The sequence below is a fragment of the Filicampus tigris genome, chromosome 6 (genome assembly GCF_054856515.1).
Source record: "Filicampus tigris isolate MCC_2025a chromosome 6, RoL_Ftig_1.0, whole genome shotgun sequence".
In the NCBI taxonomy this organism is placed as follows: domain Eukaryota; kingdom Metazoa; phylum Chordata; class Actinopteri; order Syngnathiformes; family Syngnathidae; genus Filicampus; species Filicampus tigris.
In genome coordinates this window covers 6,561,133-6,577,221 of record NC_141222.1, presented here as the reverse complement: position 1 = coordinate 6,577,221, position 16,089 = coordinate 6,561,133, and the positions used below count along the sequence as shown (strand labels likewise).

Here is a 16,089-nt window from a genome sequence, read left to right as displayed (position 1 = left end):
ACAATTGCGATGGTGCGACCCATCGAGACTTAATTGCTGCTCCATCGTTATGGATGGCAGGCGAAGGTGTGCGCTCAGACAGAGGGACACGACTTGGGAGTGCAAATGTTTGCTGCACTGAAAAAAGTAGCCTATTCAATTTATGTAATGTAAAATGTGATAAACTTGTGTATATTACAGTAAAATCGACAAAAAATAGATTAAAAAATGCTGGCTGCTTCGTTGGTGGCCGCGACCCAGCAAGTGTAGCCGCGCTGAGGGTGGACTGCGCAGCAACACCATCAGCTACTGAAAAAAAAATTCTATTAAATGTATCTAATTCGGACATGTACATCGGTTGCACGTGACAAACTTGTCTAAAACTAATATATTGCATCGCCTTCCAAAGACACGACATCAGAGGTAGCTTAATTATCATATGACATATTGTTGCAACTTGAGTCATCGATGCACGATCAAGAAATTGAAGCACTGTTCAGTCTTTCATTGACAATATACAATAAATGCCAAAGTGATGATAAAAGAATAGACTGGTTTTGTGTCCTTTGTTTATTCCTCGAGAGTTACGATATAGGAGAGTTGCTGAAGGAAGCTTCTCAGACCCCACCAAACCACCCGCGCCATACCACATCGAACAAATATGTGATTTTGCAATCAAAACACTTCATTTATCCCAGAAGGGCACTTTAAAAAGCATGAGCACCGTCTCTATAAAAGGACAGACAGAACATAAAGAACAAAGTTGCGCATAAAGTGCTAATTCGATAAATATAATCCGCGTGATCCATGTACGCTTGATTCTAAGTGAAACTGGACGCGTGTCAGAGGCATGATCTTCAATTCACTACCTCACCGACTGCAACGCTGAATTTTCTTGTCCCCAAAATGTGCGTGCGGATAGGTTAAAGGGTCCATAAATTTGCGCACTTTTTCTACTCAATTTTGGGGTACGCATCTTTCACGCCTGTTTTGTGCCCACGCAGCTTTGATAAGTCCGGCCGCTGTACACTTGTGCACTTTTTCCCGTCAAGTTTTCTTTTGGATAGGTCACAGGAAGGAAGTTACGCAGGAAGTTGCGTACACATCTTTCAGGCCCCGTTCTGTGCGTACGCAGCGTTGATAGGTGAGACCCCAGATGCTTAGCAAGCTCAAACGTAATGGTATTACTGTATACCACTGCTACGTCTGATTATTATTTTATAAAATTTTAAGTCTTGGCTCATTGCCATCATCCTGACCACAATCAAAGCTATAGCAGCAGCAATATTAGCAATATTAGTTATATTCCCAGTGCCCAGCCTCTCTCTCTCTCTCTCTCTCTCTCTCTTGTGCGCCTTTGACGGAGGCAATAAACGACTGCCGGGAAAAAAATAGTCAGACTAAGCATAGTCGTAAGCCCATTTTTTCCCGTCTATGTAATCGTCTATTTTCGCAATCCTGACAGCGGGGGAAGATTAACTCTGCAGTTATTTTGAGTAACAGTATTGACTTTATATTTGACTTTAATTTAATCCCACATGAAACATGAAGCATAAAGTGGACATTTATGGTGATAGTAGTAATTCAGCCACGGCTCAATCGGCTCATTTTTTACGTGACGTCATCTTTAGTGACGTCTCCATGAAATTAGATCGAAAAAGCCTTGCCTCATCATTTCCCCCAAATGTTATATTTCTACCTCTGACTGAATCACTCCACTGTTGAAATGCCCTGACAGGCAACATACTATTTGGAAAGAGGCAGACAGACAGACAGACAGACAGATAGATAAATAGATGTACACACACAGACACACCGACCGGCCACAGTGTAAACACCATTTGCACAGCTTATGAAAAACAAGAAGCCCATGAGAAAATACTGCTCAGTCTGTATGGTCACAATAAGACAGATTGTAATGAATTTAACAATATGTTGATTATGTTTGCAGTGCTGGGCAACTGGGCAGGAACTGCATTTTATGTCTTACCTCTGTAGTGAAAGAGACCATTGCCATCCACAAACACCACCTATATTGGGACACACACAATACAACTGAAAACATTAACACTGTCAATTAATCTTAACTGTGGCCAATTTACAGTATTTACTGTATTAACATTTTCTTATGTCCGCTGATAGTGTAGTGGTACACACGCCTGAGTTGTGTGCGGGCAGCGTGGGATCGATTCCCGCTCAGTGACAGTGTCTATGTGTGCCCTGCGACTGGCTGGCGACCAGTTCGGGGTGTAATCTGCCTTCGCCCATTGACGGCTGGGATAGGCTCCAGCAACTCCCCGCGACCCTATATAGGATAAGCGGTTTAGAAGATGACATGACATGACATTTTCTTATCAGCGAGCGGATTTCCAGGGACATTAATCCTTGGGTTCAATCATTGACCCTCATGATTATTAAGTTTAACATCTTGATCATATTAGTTGACATTATTTCTGCCTGAAATTGTATTACTTTTCCAAATTTATTGGTGACAGCGAATTGAACATAACATGATTGTATTTTTATTCCTAATCACTTGATATTTGTGTACGTGCATGTTTTGCATAATTTTCCATAATCGCATGATGGTGACTGTAAATGGTAAATACTGTAATCGATGATCATAATGAGTTCTTATTTTGGAAGTAAGCTATGCCTTCCAATCGCAGTTTCCTCTGCATTGGTTAAAGTATCCCTTGAGAGAGGTTCTGTCTGCAGTCATTATGCAACGTTAGCATGTAACAGATGGGTCTCATTAAATTTATTACCTCTGCGAAAAGCAAAGCTCAACAGCGTTTTTTGTTTTCACCTATGTTTAAACACACATTGTATATGTTTATTACCTCTCCAACAAAGAAACTTGGAGCGTAGCAGAAGCCATTACGATTTTGTGTGGATCCAGAGAGCACAGCCAGGAATTTAGCAGTGCGAAAACTGTGATCAACAGATGACAGTGAACATGGCTTCTTTTTTCTTTGTCTTTTGCCACTTTGTCACCACATTTAAATCTTCATGAGTTTGAAAATATGTCCTTGCAAGGCACTTGATTTTTCATACACCCTCTCAGGCCGCTTTGACTGTTACTGTTACAAAAATGATGCACTCATGTCATAACTGGATATTTTTTTACATTGGGTTACTTAAGGTGGTTTGTGATTTATGCATCTGTGGCACTTTACATCAAAGACTGTTGATGCTCCAAACATAATTTCGTTGTTCCTGTAAGAATGACAATAAATCTTGAATCTGAATCAGAAATTACTCTCATGTGCCGGACTGGACGGCAACATTAGCATACATTTGAATAACTGTTTTAATTAAAACTGGTGAGTGGATTTCACCAAAACAGCACCTTTCTGTGCGGAAGAGTTACAATGTCACCTAATTGAACGATAAGCAAAATACTGTATTGTGGTGTATCAAAAACCTCATCCACAGACTGATGATGTAACGAACACTGGGGTGTATACTTCAATAAGGTCACAGGAGCCAGGGATAAAAACCCACTTGCGTGGAGGAGACAACCACTTTACCGCCCAAACCATAACACATTTTCAGCTGTGAGAAAATATACAAAAGAGCGCAGCCATATTCAACATACTTGGCTATTTTTCCCATTTTTATTTATTAAGTACTGTATAATATTACACTTGCCGCAAATTTAGGAGAGAGAGGAATGTACTGCTATTGTTTGTGTATATGACTACATTTTTTGGGACAAAATTGTTGTTACCCCATCTATTAATGGAAGTAAATATCAACCAATGAATGAATGAACAACTTTTGAATTGTGGTTCAACATATCAAAAAAAACAAAAACAAAAAAAACATTCTTGATGGCACCTGTAACTTAATATTTTGTTGCCCATCCTTTTGAGGCAATCACTGCAACGAAGCGATATTTGTAACTTTCAGTGAGATTATTTTTGGCTCACTCTTCATGGGCAACTGCTTCAGTTGTTTCAGCTCCTTCCACACATGTTCAATAAAATTTAGATCAGGCATCATCGTACGACACTTAAGAATAGTCCACTGTTTTGCTCTTAGCCATTCTTGGGTGAATTTGGCTCTCTGTTTTGGGTCATTGTCCTCTTGCAAAATCCACTGCACCTAACACCAAGCTTTCTGACACTGTAAAGCACATTTTTCTCAAGGTTACCCTGAAAGTATTGAGATTTCACAACACAGCCCCAAAACATAGCAGAGACTCCATGTTTCACAGAAGGGACAATGTTGTTTATTGGTATGCTTCATTTTTGCGCCTGTCAGCATGGAGCTGATGTGCCTTGCCAAAAAGTTTGTCTAAAGGGCATTCTCCCAGAAGCTTTGTGGCTTGTCAACGTGCAGTTTAGCAAATTCCAGTCTCGCTTTTTTTATGATTTATTTTCAACAGTTGTGTCCTCCTTGAGCGTCTCCCATGAAATCTATTTTGGTTTAAACAAAAAGAGATGGTGCGATCTCACACTGATATACCTTGACCTTGGAGTTTGCCTTTAATTTCTGTGGAAGTTGTTCTAGGCTCTTTTGTTACCATTCGTATTATTATTATTATTATCAATTTGTCATCAGTTTTCCTTCTGCGGTCACGATAGTCCCGTGGATTTTTAGACAACTCTCTCCTTCGCTTCCTCTGGTCCATGTTTAGTATGGTACACATCATGTACACACCAAACATCACAGTGAACACTTGTTACGGCTGCATGATTATGGCGTAAATTACAATCACATTTGATTGAATAAAGTTCATTCTGTCCATAGACACCACTGGCAGTACTACCTTCACTCATGAAGAGGAAACAAACAAATCCATATCCTTCCTGGACTTCAACATCCAACACACAGACAACCGAGACATCAAAACAAAAGTACACAGGAAACCCACACACACACCGACCAATACCTCCTCTGGACATCTGAACACCCCATGATCCACAAAATGTCAGTTGTCAGACCACTACACGAACGCGCAACAATAATCACGGACCCGGAAGATACATATACAACATGCACTGAAAAAATGCAAATATCCACAGTGGGCAATAACCAAAGGAGCAGGACTGGTCAAAAACAAAAACGTCACCGCGTAGGGGGATAAAACAAAACAAACAAATAAACAGGAGCACCTTGGCATGGAAACACTCCCATACAAAAGAGGAGTCACTGAACGCATCCAACGAGCATTGAAAAAAATTGAACATAAACACAGCTGTCAAACCACACACAACACTCTGTCAAATACTGGTTCATCCCAAAGACAAGCTACACCCAGAAAACAAATGTAACACCATATACGAAAGACCATGCCTATCATGCAATAAAACATACATCAGGGAGACAGGAAGGAGTTTTATCACAAGAAGGAGCATAAAAATGAATGCGAGAAGGAGACAGCAACTAAACAAACAAGAGCAATAAAAGAAAAGGCACAACAGGAGCGCCACAAATCAGCCATCACCGATCACTGCAAAAGGCAAAATCGGATCATGGACTGGGCAAAGTCCAGAGTCATCCACACCGAAGACCATCAGGGAGGCCATTGAGATCAGGAAACGGGGCCCGAGGACCATCAACAGGGACGAGGGAGCATACGTGCTCCCTACGACCTGGAGCAGCATCCTGGAGGCGGCGAACCGACAGCGGAGGGCGTGACCCACCTGTCGGTTTTGACACGTGAGTCACGCCTTCATTGAACATCAGCTGATAAAGACGAGTCACACACCATCATGCGAAAGTTTCCGCCGAAACATGTCAGAAGATAACGTAATAAATAACCTGTCTGAGGTATAAGAACCAACGATTTAAACAGATTTTGATTGAGATTGAAATCACAATTAGGGAAATGATTATGAACTGATTTCAAAACTTTGCATTTATTCAACTACAAAAATTCAACTACTCAAAACTATTATCTGTTATCCATCATCTCTTAGGCTATTATCATAGTCTCAGGCCCATTCATCCCTGCATGTTGAATACCTTATTCTTGAACACTTTTCTTTTTGTTAATACCAAATGACCTTATAAATACAATGTGAAATTCAAGCCTCTTGCATTTTCATTTTGAAGCATTACTCTAATCTCTTTATGACTTTATCTTATGTTATTTTCACAAGTCTCAGGACTCACTGGGCTAACCTGGGACCTTGAGCTTGTATTTCGTGCCATACCATGTGGGAATCCGTGTCGGGGCGATAAAAAACAAAAGTCTTTGGATCTTTGTATCCTTGAATTTTGAGGAAAGGAAAATTCCTTGAATCCTTGAAAACTGAACTTTAAATATAACTTTAAAGGACAACAAGAAAATAAATTAGTACGAAAAACAAATACCGGCTGTTCCTGCGCGTTTTGGCCTCTTCGGGGCAGTGTGGTGCCATGCATGCATGGAGTAAACACTTAGAATGAGAACAGAAAAAGTTTGCGATGGAACTCGTTTTTATCAAATTGGGAAGAATTTGTGCCTTTGAGTAGTATCATTTTACCTGTGTGTAATATGTGTGTTTTTCCACAGCGTTTGTGTGTAAATACTTGTTACGTGAAGGAATATCACTCCCTAAGTTGATGCTAATTTCCAGGTTTGTATTACATTGACTTTAACGGCTAGTGATTTTTTAAAAAGGAAGCATGTTTTGTATTGAAATACACAATGTGTGTAATTGTTTTTATTGTGTGTTTAGTTTTACAATAAACCACATCTGTGGTGTTATTAAACAGCTGAAAGCAGTGATTCTCAACCAGTGTGCCGTGAGAGATCATCGGGTGTGCTGCGGGAAGTTATCCAAAGTCAATTATTTTGACCCAAAAAAATAAAAAGAATTCTAAACTGTTTTTGATCATTAACTATGCCAACAATGTACAGTAACAATCAAATGCTCTTCCACTAGATGACAGAAGATACATAATTAACCTATATATCCACTTTTTGTGCATTGTTTTGACAAGGGTGGTGCCGTGAGATTTTTTCCCATCGGAAATATATCCCTTCACTCAATAAAATGTTGGGAAACTGGATTTAAGGACAGAATCACATACTGTACATGCTTGCGACACAGGGTACTTTAACAAGGTTGGGAACTTGTAAACGCACCGCGCCGTTCTGCACATTAAGATTAATTAATTAATATTAAATTAATTCATTCATTCATTAATTGTCCAGGCCCGTGTGTTGAGTTTTTTTTTAATAAAAGCAATGTCTGATTTTTATTGATTCATTTTCATAAAAATGTTGTATTTATTATTGCTTTTGTCAGATTCCAGTTATTTCGGTGACCACTGTGGGTTACCAACAATTTTGTCCATTTGTGTACAGTATGTTCTGTAGATAACTGTGAGGAATGATGGTTCTATGAACTTCTTATTACAATCCATGGAATATTCGACATACAATGTAAGATGACCTGAGGCAGAAAAGTGGGCTTGTCCCTTTCAAGCCGCTGCAGAGCCTCCAAGAGGAAAGGGGTTTCTCTGAAGGCTAGAAAGCCTGCCATGTAGGGTGCTGTCAGGGTCACCATCTGACTGTCCTCATAGAGCAACTGGGAGGAAGCAAGCAATCAGAAAGATTTCTTACAACTCCAAATACATCTAGAACTCCAGATGAAAACAAACTATTAACTTGAAACACTTAAGTGTGTGTGGGTGTGGGTGTGTGTGCACATATGTGATGTGACTTGAATCTGGAAATACTCGTTCTGCGTTTGTTTTTAATGGCTAGTTACTGCTAATCACTGTTTTCAGATATATTTCTTTTAATCTTTGTTATTGCAACGTCCATATCCTTTGCATTCCACCATGTTAGCTTTTTCAAAAAACAGAATCCTGTGCAACCAGGTTCTGCATGCGGCAGCTAATAGCAATCCAGACTCGCCTTTCAATGACGCTACATCACGGCTCCACTTCCTGCAGGGCGAGAGGGAGCAAGTATGTCTGCGTGCATTAAGCTGCTATGGTATCTTGGATAGAAAGAGCTTCCTCAAGTGTGAAGTAATTTCAGAAAATGCCAAATGAAGTCTAAGTAAAGAAATTAAACATGTGAACAATGCATCGCCACACAGTGCCAAGGCATTTCGCCGAAAAATGCCATAAGAGTGGCAAAGACCAGCAAAATGTGACAGTAAACAATGCAGTACAATGGGTGACTGGTGACTCAATCTCTTCAAATGACGTCACTCATAAAAGATACTAGAGATTGTCGAACGTTTGAATTTTCGTTGTTAAGCGCGTTGCTATCGGTCTAATGGATCTGGGTGGGTTGCGTCATTAAAAACTAACAAAAGTATGCTTAAAATAGTTTTAGCCAGTAGTATTACTCAAAAGATAGCTGGCCAAGTTTACTTCACACTGGGTCTTTAATACAACCGGTGGAACCAAAACGTATTTAGATGCAATTTTTATTGATAAATGATGCACTTTAAAGAACCCCCGGTCCTATGTCAGTTTTTGTGATTATGGCGGCGCCATGTGGACAAAAGCGGTAGTGTTTTGGCAAAAGTCAACCACATTTCCCATGCGTGCCAGCGCGTAGTGTCGTGAAATCCTGCGCTCTCGCTGGCCTGCAAGTTGGACTGAATTGCATTTCTATTTCCAGTGGCTGTGTGAAAGATGAATAGCGATGAGGCAATGAATTTAATTTTGTTTTTTTATTTGTTTTGGGGCTTCTGCCATGACACCAGTAATAGCGCGTAGAGTAGACGTTCGAATCGACTTCCGTCCTAGGGCGAAAGGAGGAAGTGAGTATGCCGTAAAGCAATTCAGGACATTTGTATTTTTTGTGCGTGCCAGGGTTGCCTCCATCCTCCTCAAAGTTGCTTAGTGCCAGTAAAAACGGCACACCCCCCCCCCACAAGGGCATGACAAAAGTCCCATTCAACTACTTGTAAGTCAATGTTTCATCAAAAGAGTTGTGAAGAAACTTTATTAAGGTTGATTTCCTGCCCAGAGCTGCTTTAAATAGTTGCAGGTGTGTGCTGACTCACATTTAACATGATTTTAAATATGATTGGTTAATTTTGAACACAGCCACATCTCCAGTTATAGGAGGGTGTGCACACTCATGCAACCAAATAATGTCAGTTGTTTATTTTTACGTACCCTCTTGAAATGATTTCCATTTTTCATTGAGCTAAACGGGTTTTAATTGAAATTAATGACGGAAAAACGTTTCAAGTTATTTATTTTTGACTTGGGTCTCACTTTTTCATATCACAAAAACCTGACATTTGAACAGCGGAGTGTGGACTTTTTATATCCACTATACATGTGCCTTGTGGTTGGCTGTTGACCAGACAAGGGCGTAAACCGCCTCTTAGCCAAAATCAGATAGGATAGTCTCCAGTTTAATCTAATGAGGACAGATGCGCTTGAAAATGGATAGATGACAATTCCATCCAACAGTAAGAATAAGATACACAATACAGATCAAGGGCTTGTTATAGTGCTGTTGAGGTGACCATGACAGGGCCACTGGTAATTTAATTAAACTTTTGTGTAGCATTTAACAGCACTGTGTTTTTCTGTGCATTGAGCTTACTTGTTGGCACCTTCCCACAGCATAATGATGTTGCCATTATGATTTATGGCATTTGTCAGACTATGTTGCCTTTATGCAATCAAAGTTAATGAAATGTTGTTCAGGCATTCTGTTCGACAACGTGGTTGTGTAGCCCTCTTGCATTCTAATCACTCAGGGCAAAGTCCATTTGTCACACGATGTAGTACAGTTGTAATGTCGCATGATACTTTCATTCTCATTCACTGTTGCGACTGCACTAGTCAGTCAATCAATCAACGCTTTACCCGTTATCATCATTCAAACAAGCTCATCAAGCGAGTCAAGCGACTGTCTGTCTGTGGATAGTATAAAAAAAAAAAAAAGTCAACACACTCCTGTTCAAATGCCAGGTTTTTGTGGTACAAAAAAAAGAGACCAAGATAAATCATTTTAAACCTTTTTCCACCTATAACCTGTACAAATGAATTAAAATAAATGAACATCTGAGATAACATGGTTGTACAGGTGAGCATATCCTTATAACTGGGGCTGTGGCTGTGATCCGGATTAATTTACTGTAAATTAATGTTAAATGGGAGTCCATATTCTAGCCACCATTTTAAGGGCTTCTGATTAACCCCTAATCAAGTTTAGCTGTTCATTTGCATGTGGTGGAACTGAAGAATTGCTTTACTTCCCAAAAAGTTAGAAACAAAAATGATTATTTAATCAATTTTTTCAAAGGATGCATGGATGTGTTAATCATAGGTGTAGTCACCGATTACATTGGTAGTTTAAAAAGTCTGGTAGTAGAGCGGACACAGCTCACCTCAAGATCAGGGTAGCTGAGCACCACGAGCTGGGAGCAAGCATTGACGTCATCGCCTTTGATGAAGGAGAGGTCCAGTCCAGCGACCCGTTCCAGCCCCGAGAAGTCTGGGTTCTTCTGCCAGTCTTCCGTGTCCTCCTCCACCACCTGCTCTCTGAGACAGGCCTGCTCACTGCACACATGACACAAGAATGAGGCAACAAACAAAATTACATTTAACAAGAAGAATAAAGCCTGCGATATCAGGTTCATTGTTGGCACACCTATGTTTTCTTTATAGTTTATGACAGTGTACAGGCAAGTCAGAATTCAGAGATGGGCACTTTACCCTTTTATGCCAGTCCGTCCTCCGTTCGCGACCTGGGTACCCGTCCTTATATATAAAAATGATCGTCCTCCGATCCCATCTGTCCTCGTCCTTTTAAAGCGCTTCCGTCCTTAAATTTCGTGACCCCAGCACGACGGTCACTAGACCTCAGCCCGCCAAAAGAAATCACAACGTAATAATGCAATACTATTGCGTTTTATCGCCCAAATTTTGCATTATAACACAGTTAAGTTTTCAGTTTTTATTGCATTATTTCGCAGTAAAATAATTAGTCCAAAATAACGCAAGGTTATTTTAGGAGGAAACAAAAGACTGGAAGAGATACAGCCAGAGGGTTGGGTTGCCATTGGGAATTTCAGGAAAATATGTACTGTAAATTTCCTGAATGGCCAAAGTATTTCCGGTTGCCTCCTGAGATGGATAAAAACATGTGCATTTTGCTGCTTAATTCATATTCCACAAACGCAATACAGTATGAATGTCGTGTTAGTTAGTGGAGGTGCATAGAACATATTATTGCCAATAATAAAATTAACTTGACTTCCCATTAAGTGCATTTAGCATTTTTAAATGTTGAGGGTGGGTCTAGAGCGTAAACAGGGGTTCACTGTTTTTAAATAACAGCCGCCTCCCCTTTTAAATGAACATGAATGGAAGGGTAAACACTCAATATCCAAATCATGAGGAAAAACCTACGCTAATGAGGCAAAGACTGCAATACAATATCTGTTTTACAAATTCTTCCTGAATGCTGTCATTTGTTCGGATTTGATTGACACAAACCAAGGTCGTCATTTAACAATAACGCTGCATAGTTGGGTATCCTCTGGTTTGGATTGCGCTGCAAAATACTGACAGCTATTCATAATAATTTAGTTATTACATGTCACAATGTTGATCCAAAACATTGGACATTTTAGATGCCAGTGTCACTCAAAACTGAGCCCAGTGTTAACTTTTGAGGGAAAGAATTGTATAGACGACTCGTGGGTTATTATGAGTCTACTGCTCGCTCAGAAGATCACCGATTATTAAACAAACATAAATATACAATTATGCACACACTGACCTTTCCCACTGCTTGACCAACTCTTCTGTTTGAGACATTTATTCTAATAGGACGGTTTGGATAGAAATGACTCAAATGTCATTTCATTTGCAGCTACTCATGGTACAAGTGCTTCCGTATGTGACGTCATCTTGAGCCTGCCCTGAACCAAGCCAAAAGCATTCTCTAGGTAAATACTACCATCTAGGGGCACAAAGGAAAATCACAGTGAATAAAAACACAAACGGAACAGAAGTTGGAAAAGTGCCCAAATTAAATAAAGTACAGCATTAAATAATTACTTGGAAATTGGAATTAAATAGATAGATGTTTTGTAGCCAAGTGCAATTAATTAATGACACATTTAAAGTCCATGTAAAGTGAAAATAATTATGCCTTCTAAATTGGACACACAGAGAAGAGTGTTGTTAATAGTGGCAGATTTGAATGATTAAAAAAATGTCGTTTGTTTTAAACAGCTGATTTAATCGGGTATACAAAATCTTTACTTCTATTCTCAAAATCCAATCTTTCCGCTATCAAACAATGTGTGTGTGCGTGTGCTTAAAATGAAACTCACCCCAAAATCAACTTTATTTTGCTGATAAATTGTATAAAGAGATGTCTTAATGCTGTCTTCATATCCTGGTCATTATTTTAACATTTTAGTGTATGTTTGTTGAAATCTTGAATTTAGAGTAAAAGACATTTGTGTGGAGACATCTTCAGGTTAAACACTACACTGCATGTGAAATGAGCTTTCTGTCCTCTGATTGGACTTGCAGGGAATCTTGGCGTAGTCGCTCTGCCACACAAGATGTGTTTTAGTAATTAAAGATAAAACATTGTTGATTCAAGGATGCAGGAAAAGTGCTCCTCAAAAAGGAGAAAAAAGTAATAAATGACTTAGCAGTGCAAATAGGACACAACTGTACATAATTCAAGTTTAATGTTTTCCCCCCAAAAAAGTGAAGGCGCAATATTCTCATTAATTCAAACTAGTACTCTTTACATAACATCGGACATGAAGATAAGAGATATGCAACTTCACCGGAATAGGAAGCAGACAAACAAACACATGGAAAAGTAATGACAAACGTTTCATAGCCCTCAAGAGATCCTTGAAAATGTACACGTGATGTGAATCAGAGAAAGAAGACACAGAAAACGTGAAGGGTCTCCGGTATCTCCAACACTGGATTCACATGGTAATGAAATACAGGACCCAAAAACACTTTATGCCCACGGCTTCAATTCTCAATTTCAACCAGGCAGTTGTACAAATCTAAGGTCCACTCTGTTATATATACACATCGTGAAATAAACACAAAAAAATAAGGAGTACTTAGGTCTGCTTCTAATTCTGCATTTTTAATCTACTACCAACTCAAGAAACAGGATTAATCTCGATAAGAATTATCAGGTGATGGGTAACTGACTGCGTGGGTCAAGACATGCTTCAGAGTGGGGGCGGGGGAGTAGAACGCCAGTGAGGCAGAGGGAGTGTGTACAGTACATTTGTGTTTTACAGGCATGTCTTATTTTCACTGCTGTTTCCACCGTTAATTCTTATACATCCACGCATGATAGCCCTCATTCCGAGGAGGTAATACATTTCACATTATTGCAAATATTCCACACAAAAAATATTGACCTTTCATATGTTGTTAAAAACAGCATCATGTATCTAAAACATGCACAGGAAGTATCTTTTGGAGTCATTCTCAGGTATGAAGTGTCCACAGAGAAATTTGATGACTCTTGGCAATTTACAGTCAAGTCATCAGTGCTTCTAATCCAGTTAACTAGTAAAACTGTCACATGGAAATGATGTTTGTGGACAATAATGATTTATTAACTGATCTTGAATGGAGCAGCTGTTTCTAAGCGAGTCTTACAAAGGCTAAAATGGTGGTTTGAAAAATGGCTCTTAAAATGGCTATTAATTTAAACCCAGTCACCATGTGTAACTTGTGCATGCAGTGATACTCCACTCTGTTTCAAACCCATCAAGTATGTCAAAACAGTAGCACTCCTTAACACAACTAGTACATGTACAGTAGCGATATTTTTTTTTTATACTAAAACACTGTCAATTGATAAGCCTCATCATAAAGATATTCATCCAAATGCCCACACAAACTAGCTCACTCCCCAAGAAAAAAAAAAAAAAATCCAATGATGGCAACTGTGCCAGATTACTGACCTCATACAATTGAGGCAATTTGGCATTTTCATTTGTTGATCACGAGTATATTCACAAACAAGAATGTAAAGCAAACTTGTTGTGCCCATAGTGAAAAAAGAAAGGTGAGTTACCTGTTTTTTTAATGATAAACACACACGCGCACGCACGCACGCACGCACGCACGCACGCACACACACGCAGTGGCTCAGTTTGCCTTTGTGCCTGCCTGTACATTACATAAAGGTCACCTGCAATCAGCCCTCGCCATCACCACCATCGACAATGAACATCTCAATGATAAATAGAAATCTTTCACACAGTAGAAACCCACGTTATTGCTTCAAGCACTGAAGAGTGAGATGCTGGTCAAGTAGGCTATTCATGGCATGGAAGAGCCCTCAATAGATGATGGATGCTCAGAGAACATCTGGACACTAAGGGACACCAATTTGTCTCACTCAGGAGCTTTGTGTTTTTTGAAAACATGTGCATGATGTCTGAATCAGGGTCTGACTAAACTGTGTTTTGGAAGTGTAATCAGCCCAGACATTCACATTGGATTTGTGGGCTTCAATCTTTAACTTTGAGGATCTGTTTTTGAAAAAAGATGTCAATGTAAATTCACAAAGTTAACAAGTGTGTTGGACTAGCCACGTCCTCTCCACATTGGAAATATCTTTGTGTTAATATAACGAGAGCAAGGTTTTTCAATGTCAAACATCTGTGCGCTGCATGTTTATTTGTAACAGAACTTCCAATCTGCTACAGTGGCGCACATGAATGAGGAGTGCGTCATCTTATTATTGCCTTCAGAATTTTGGAGTGTAAAAGTAAATGCATATACAGTATATAACAGCGCCTCCAGTGTCTTCATCTTTTCAAACCCGCAACTCCTGGGATGAAAATATTGCTTCTTTAAACCTCCAAAGATTCAACACTTCAGCGTGTATAGCTGTCCACATTTCCACTCTAAATCGGCTACAATCAAAATACCCTTCTCCAAATTGTTGGTCTCATTTGTTGCCTAGCATAAACACCACGCATTGAAATATGACCTTTGTGGTAACAAGAAAAAGAAAGGAAAAAAAAAAGAAAAACAGCCCTTTGAAAGGAGGTCACACAGTCTCTCTTTTTTTGTTTTCGACCCACGATTTGTTGTCTGCTGGTCAGCATCCAAAGTTAAAAAGTCTTGAGTAAAGGGGTTCTTGGGTGATCACCGCACAGGTGACAGCGCTCTCAGACTGCAGTCTACCTGGAGATCATGGAGCTGGACTGGGATTGGGTGGATGAAGTGGTGGCAGCGCTGAGCTGAGAGAAGCCACTGTGGCTCGACTCCAAGCTGGTCATCGAACCCCTGCAAAAAGGAGAGACACGGTTCGGTAAGGGAAAATAACCTTAACATTTTTTCCACCTATATGGCCCAATCGGTTTGATCGACTAAATGAGCATCATGTGACCATGACGCCCACTGCCATGCAGCCAGAACCTTCAATCAATGGTACTCAATGCTTTAGGCTCTACAAGAGGCCACAATCATCTACAGTGTATCGTCTCAGCTACCGGAAGTTGTTTTACGCTGTGTGACACAGAATAGAAGTATAGGCCAATCATTGTTTCTGTTTGAAAATTCTGGGCAGGCTTTTTTTTGACTGAAGGCTTAGTCTATCTCATCTCTTTGCATGTTTTAAGGTTCTATCGCTTGTGGGAAACCATAAAAACAGTTATGTTCTTTGCTTATATTATAAAGCGAACTAATTATGTACCGTACGCCACTCCAATTAGGATGGAATTGGACTGCACTAAAAAATATATACAGTAATCACACTTCAAACGGCTTGTCTGCTTAACATATCCACAAATTATGAACTCCATTTGGCATCAGGATGAAGGATTTTAAGGATTAAATAGTTTATATCGTTAACCCCCGAATCACTTCACTTCAATTGAGCCCAAAGTAGACCCCAAAAAAGAGCAAAATACATTTATATATTCAATATTAGCTTGGTTGGCAAATCTAAAAAAATATCTTAGTTTGTCCAACAGTTCCAAGATGTTTAAGATGGCGCGCTCATATCTGGAGCAAAAGACTACAGCAAAACAGCTAGTGCAGTTTTAGCAAGTTGATAATTGTAGTTGAAATTGACATAGCATTAGGAAAAGAGTAGTAAGTAGCAGTTTCAAGACTTCAAGAAGGCCAGTGATTGCTAGTACTGTTAGTCATGCAAGCAGGGCA

General features: G+C 39.6%; 2 protein-coding genes and 1 long non-coding RNA gene across 11 annotated transcripts in view; 1 reads left to right on the top strand and 2 right to left on the bottom strand.

Annotated features, from left to right (window-relative positions):
* LOC147145579 (uncharacterized) overlaps positions 1 to 4,901 on the top strand; it is a 35,808-nt gene extending 30,907 nt beyond the window's left edge. Inside the window, exon 3 of the long non-coding RNA XR_015087269.1 lies at positions 4,738 to 4,901. This is a non-coding gene — a long non-coding RNA (uncharacterized LOC147145579). The remainder of the gene's footprint in view (positions 1 to 4,737) is intronic.
* The window catches only part of LOC147145578 (endonuclease V-like), an 87,974-nt gene extending 76,149 nt beyond the window's left edge, over positions 1 to 11,825 (bottom strand). For 6 of the 7 annotated variants that reach the window (XR_015087268.1, XM_086034400.1, XM_086034401.1 and 3 more), the window contains exons 1-4: positions 11,690 to 11,825; positions 10,293 to 10,464; positions 7,374 to 7,508; positions 1,970 to 2,009 (exon numbers count right to left, since the gene is read on the bottom strand). Coding sequence is in view for 6 of the 7 variants with exons in the window: in XM_086034400.1 (XP_085890526.1) it covers positions 1,970 to 2,009; positions 7,374 to 7,508; positions 10,293 to 10,464; positions 11,690 to 11,727 (385 nt within the window). In the remaining variant the exon portion in view is untranslated. The remainder of the gene's footprint in view (positions 1 to 1,969; positions 2,010 to 7,373; positions 7,509 to 10,292; positions 10,465 to 11,689) is intronic. The other variant, XM_086034404.1, reaches the window with a different exon arrangement.
* Positions 11,826 to 12,600: 775 nt separating this feature from the next.
* LOC147145577 (SEC14-like protein 1) overlaps positions 12,601 to 16,089 on the bottom strand; it is a 28,085-nt gene continuing 24,596 nt past the window's right edge. For all 3 annotated transcript variants that reach the window (XM_086033908.1, XM_086033910.1, XM_086033909.1), the window contains one exon: positions 12,601 to 15,210. In XM_086033908.1, the coding sequence (XP_085890034.1) occupies positions 15,105 to 15,210 (106 nt within the window). In that variant the 3' untranslated portion in view covers positions 12,601 to 15,104. The remainder of the gene's footprint in view (positions 15,211 to 16,089) is intronic.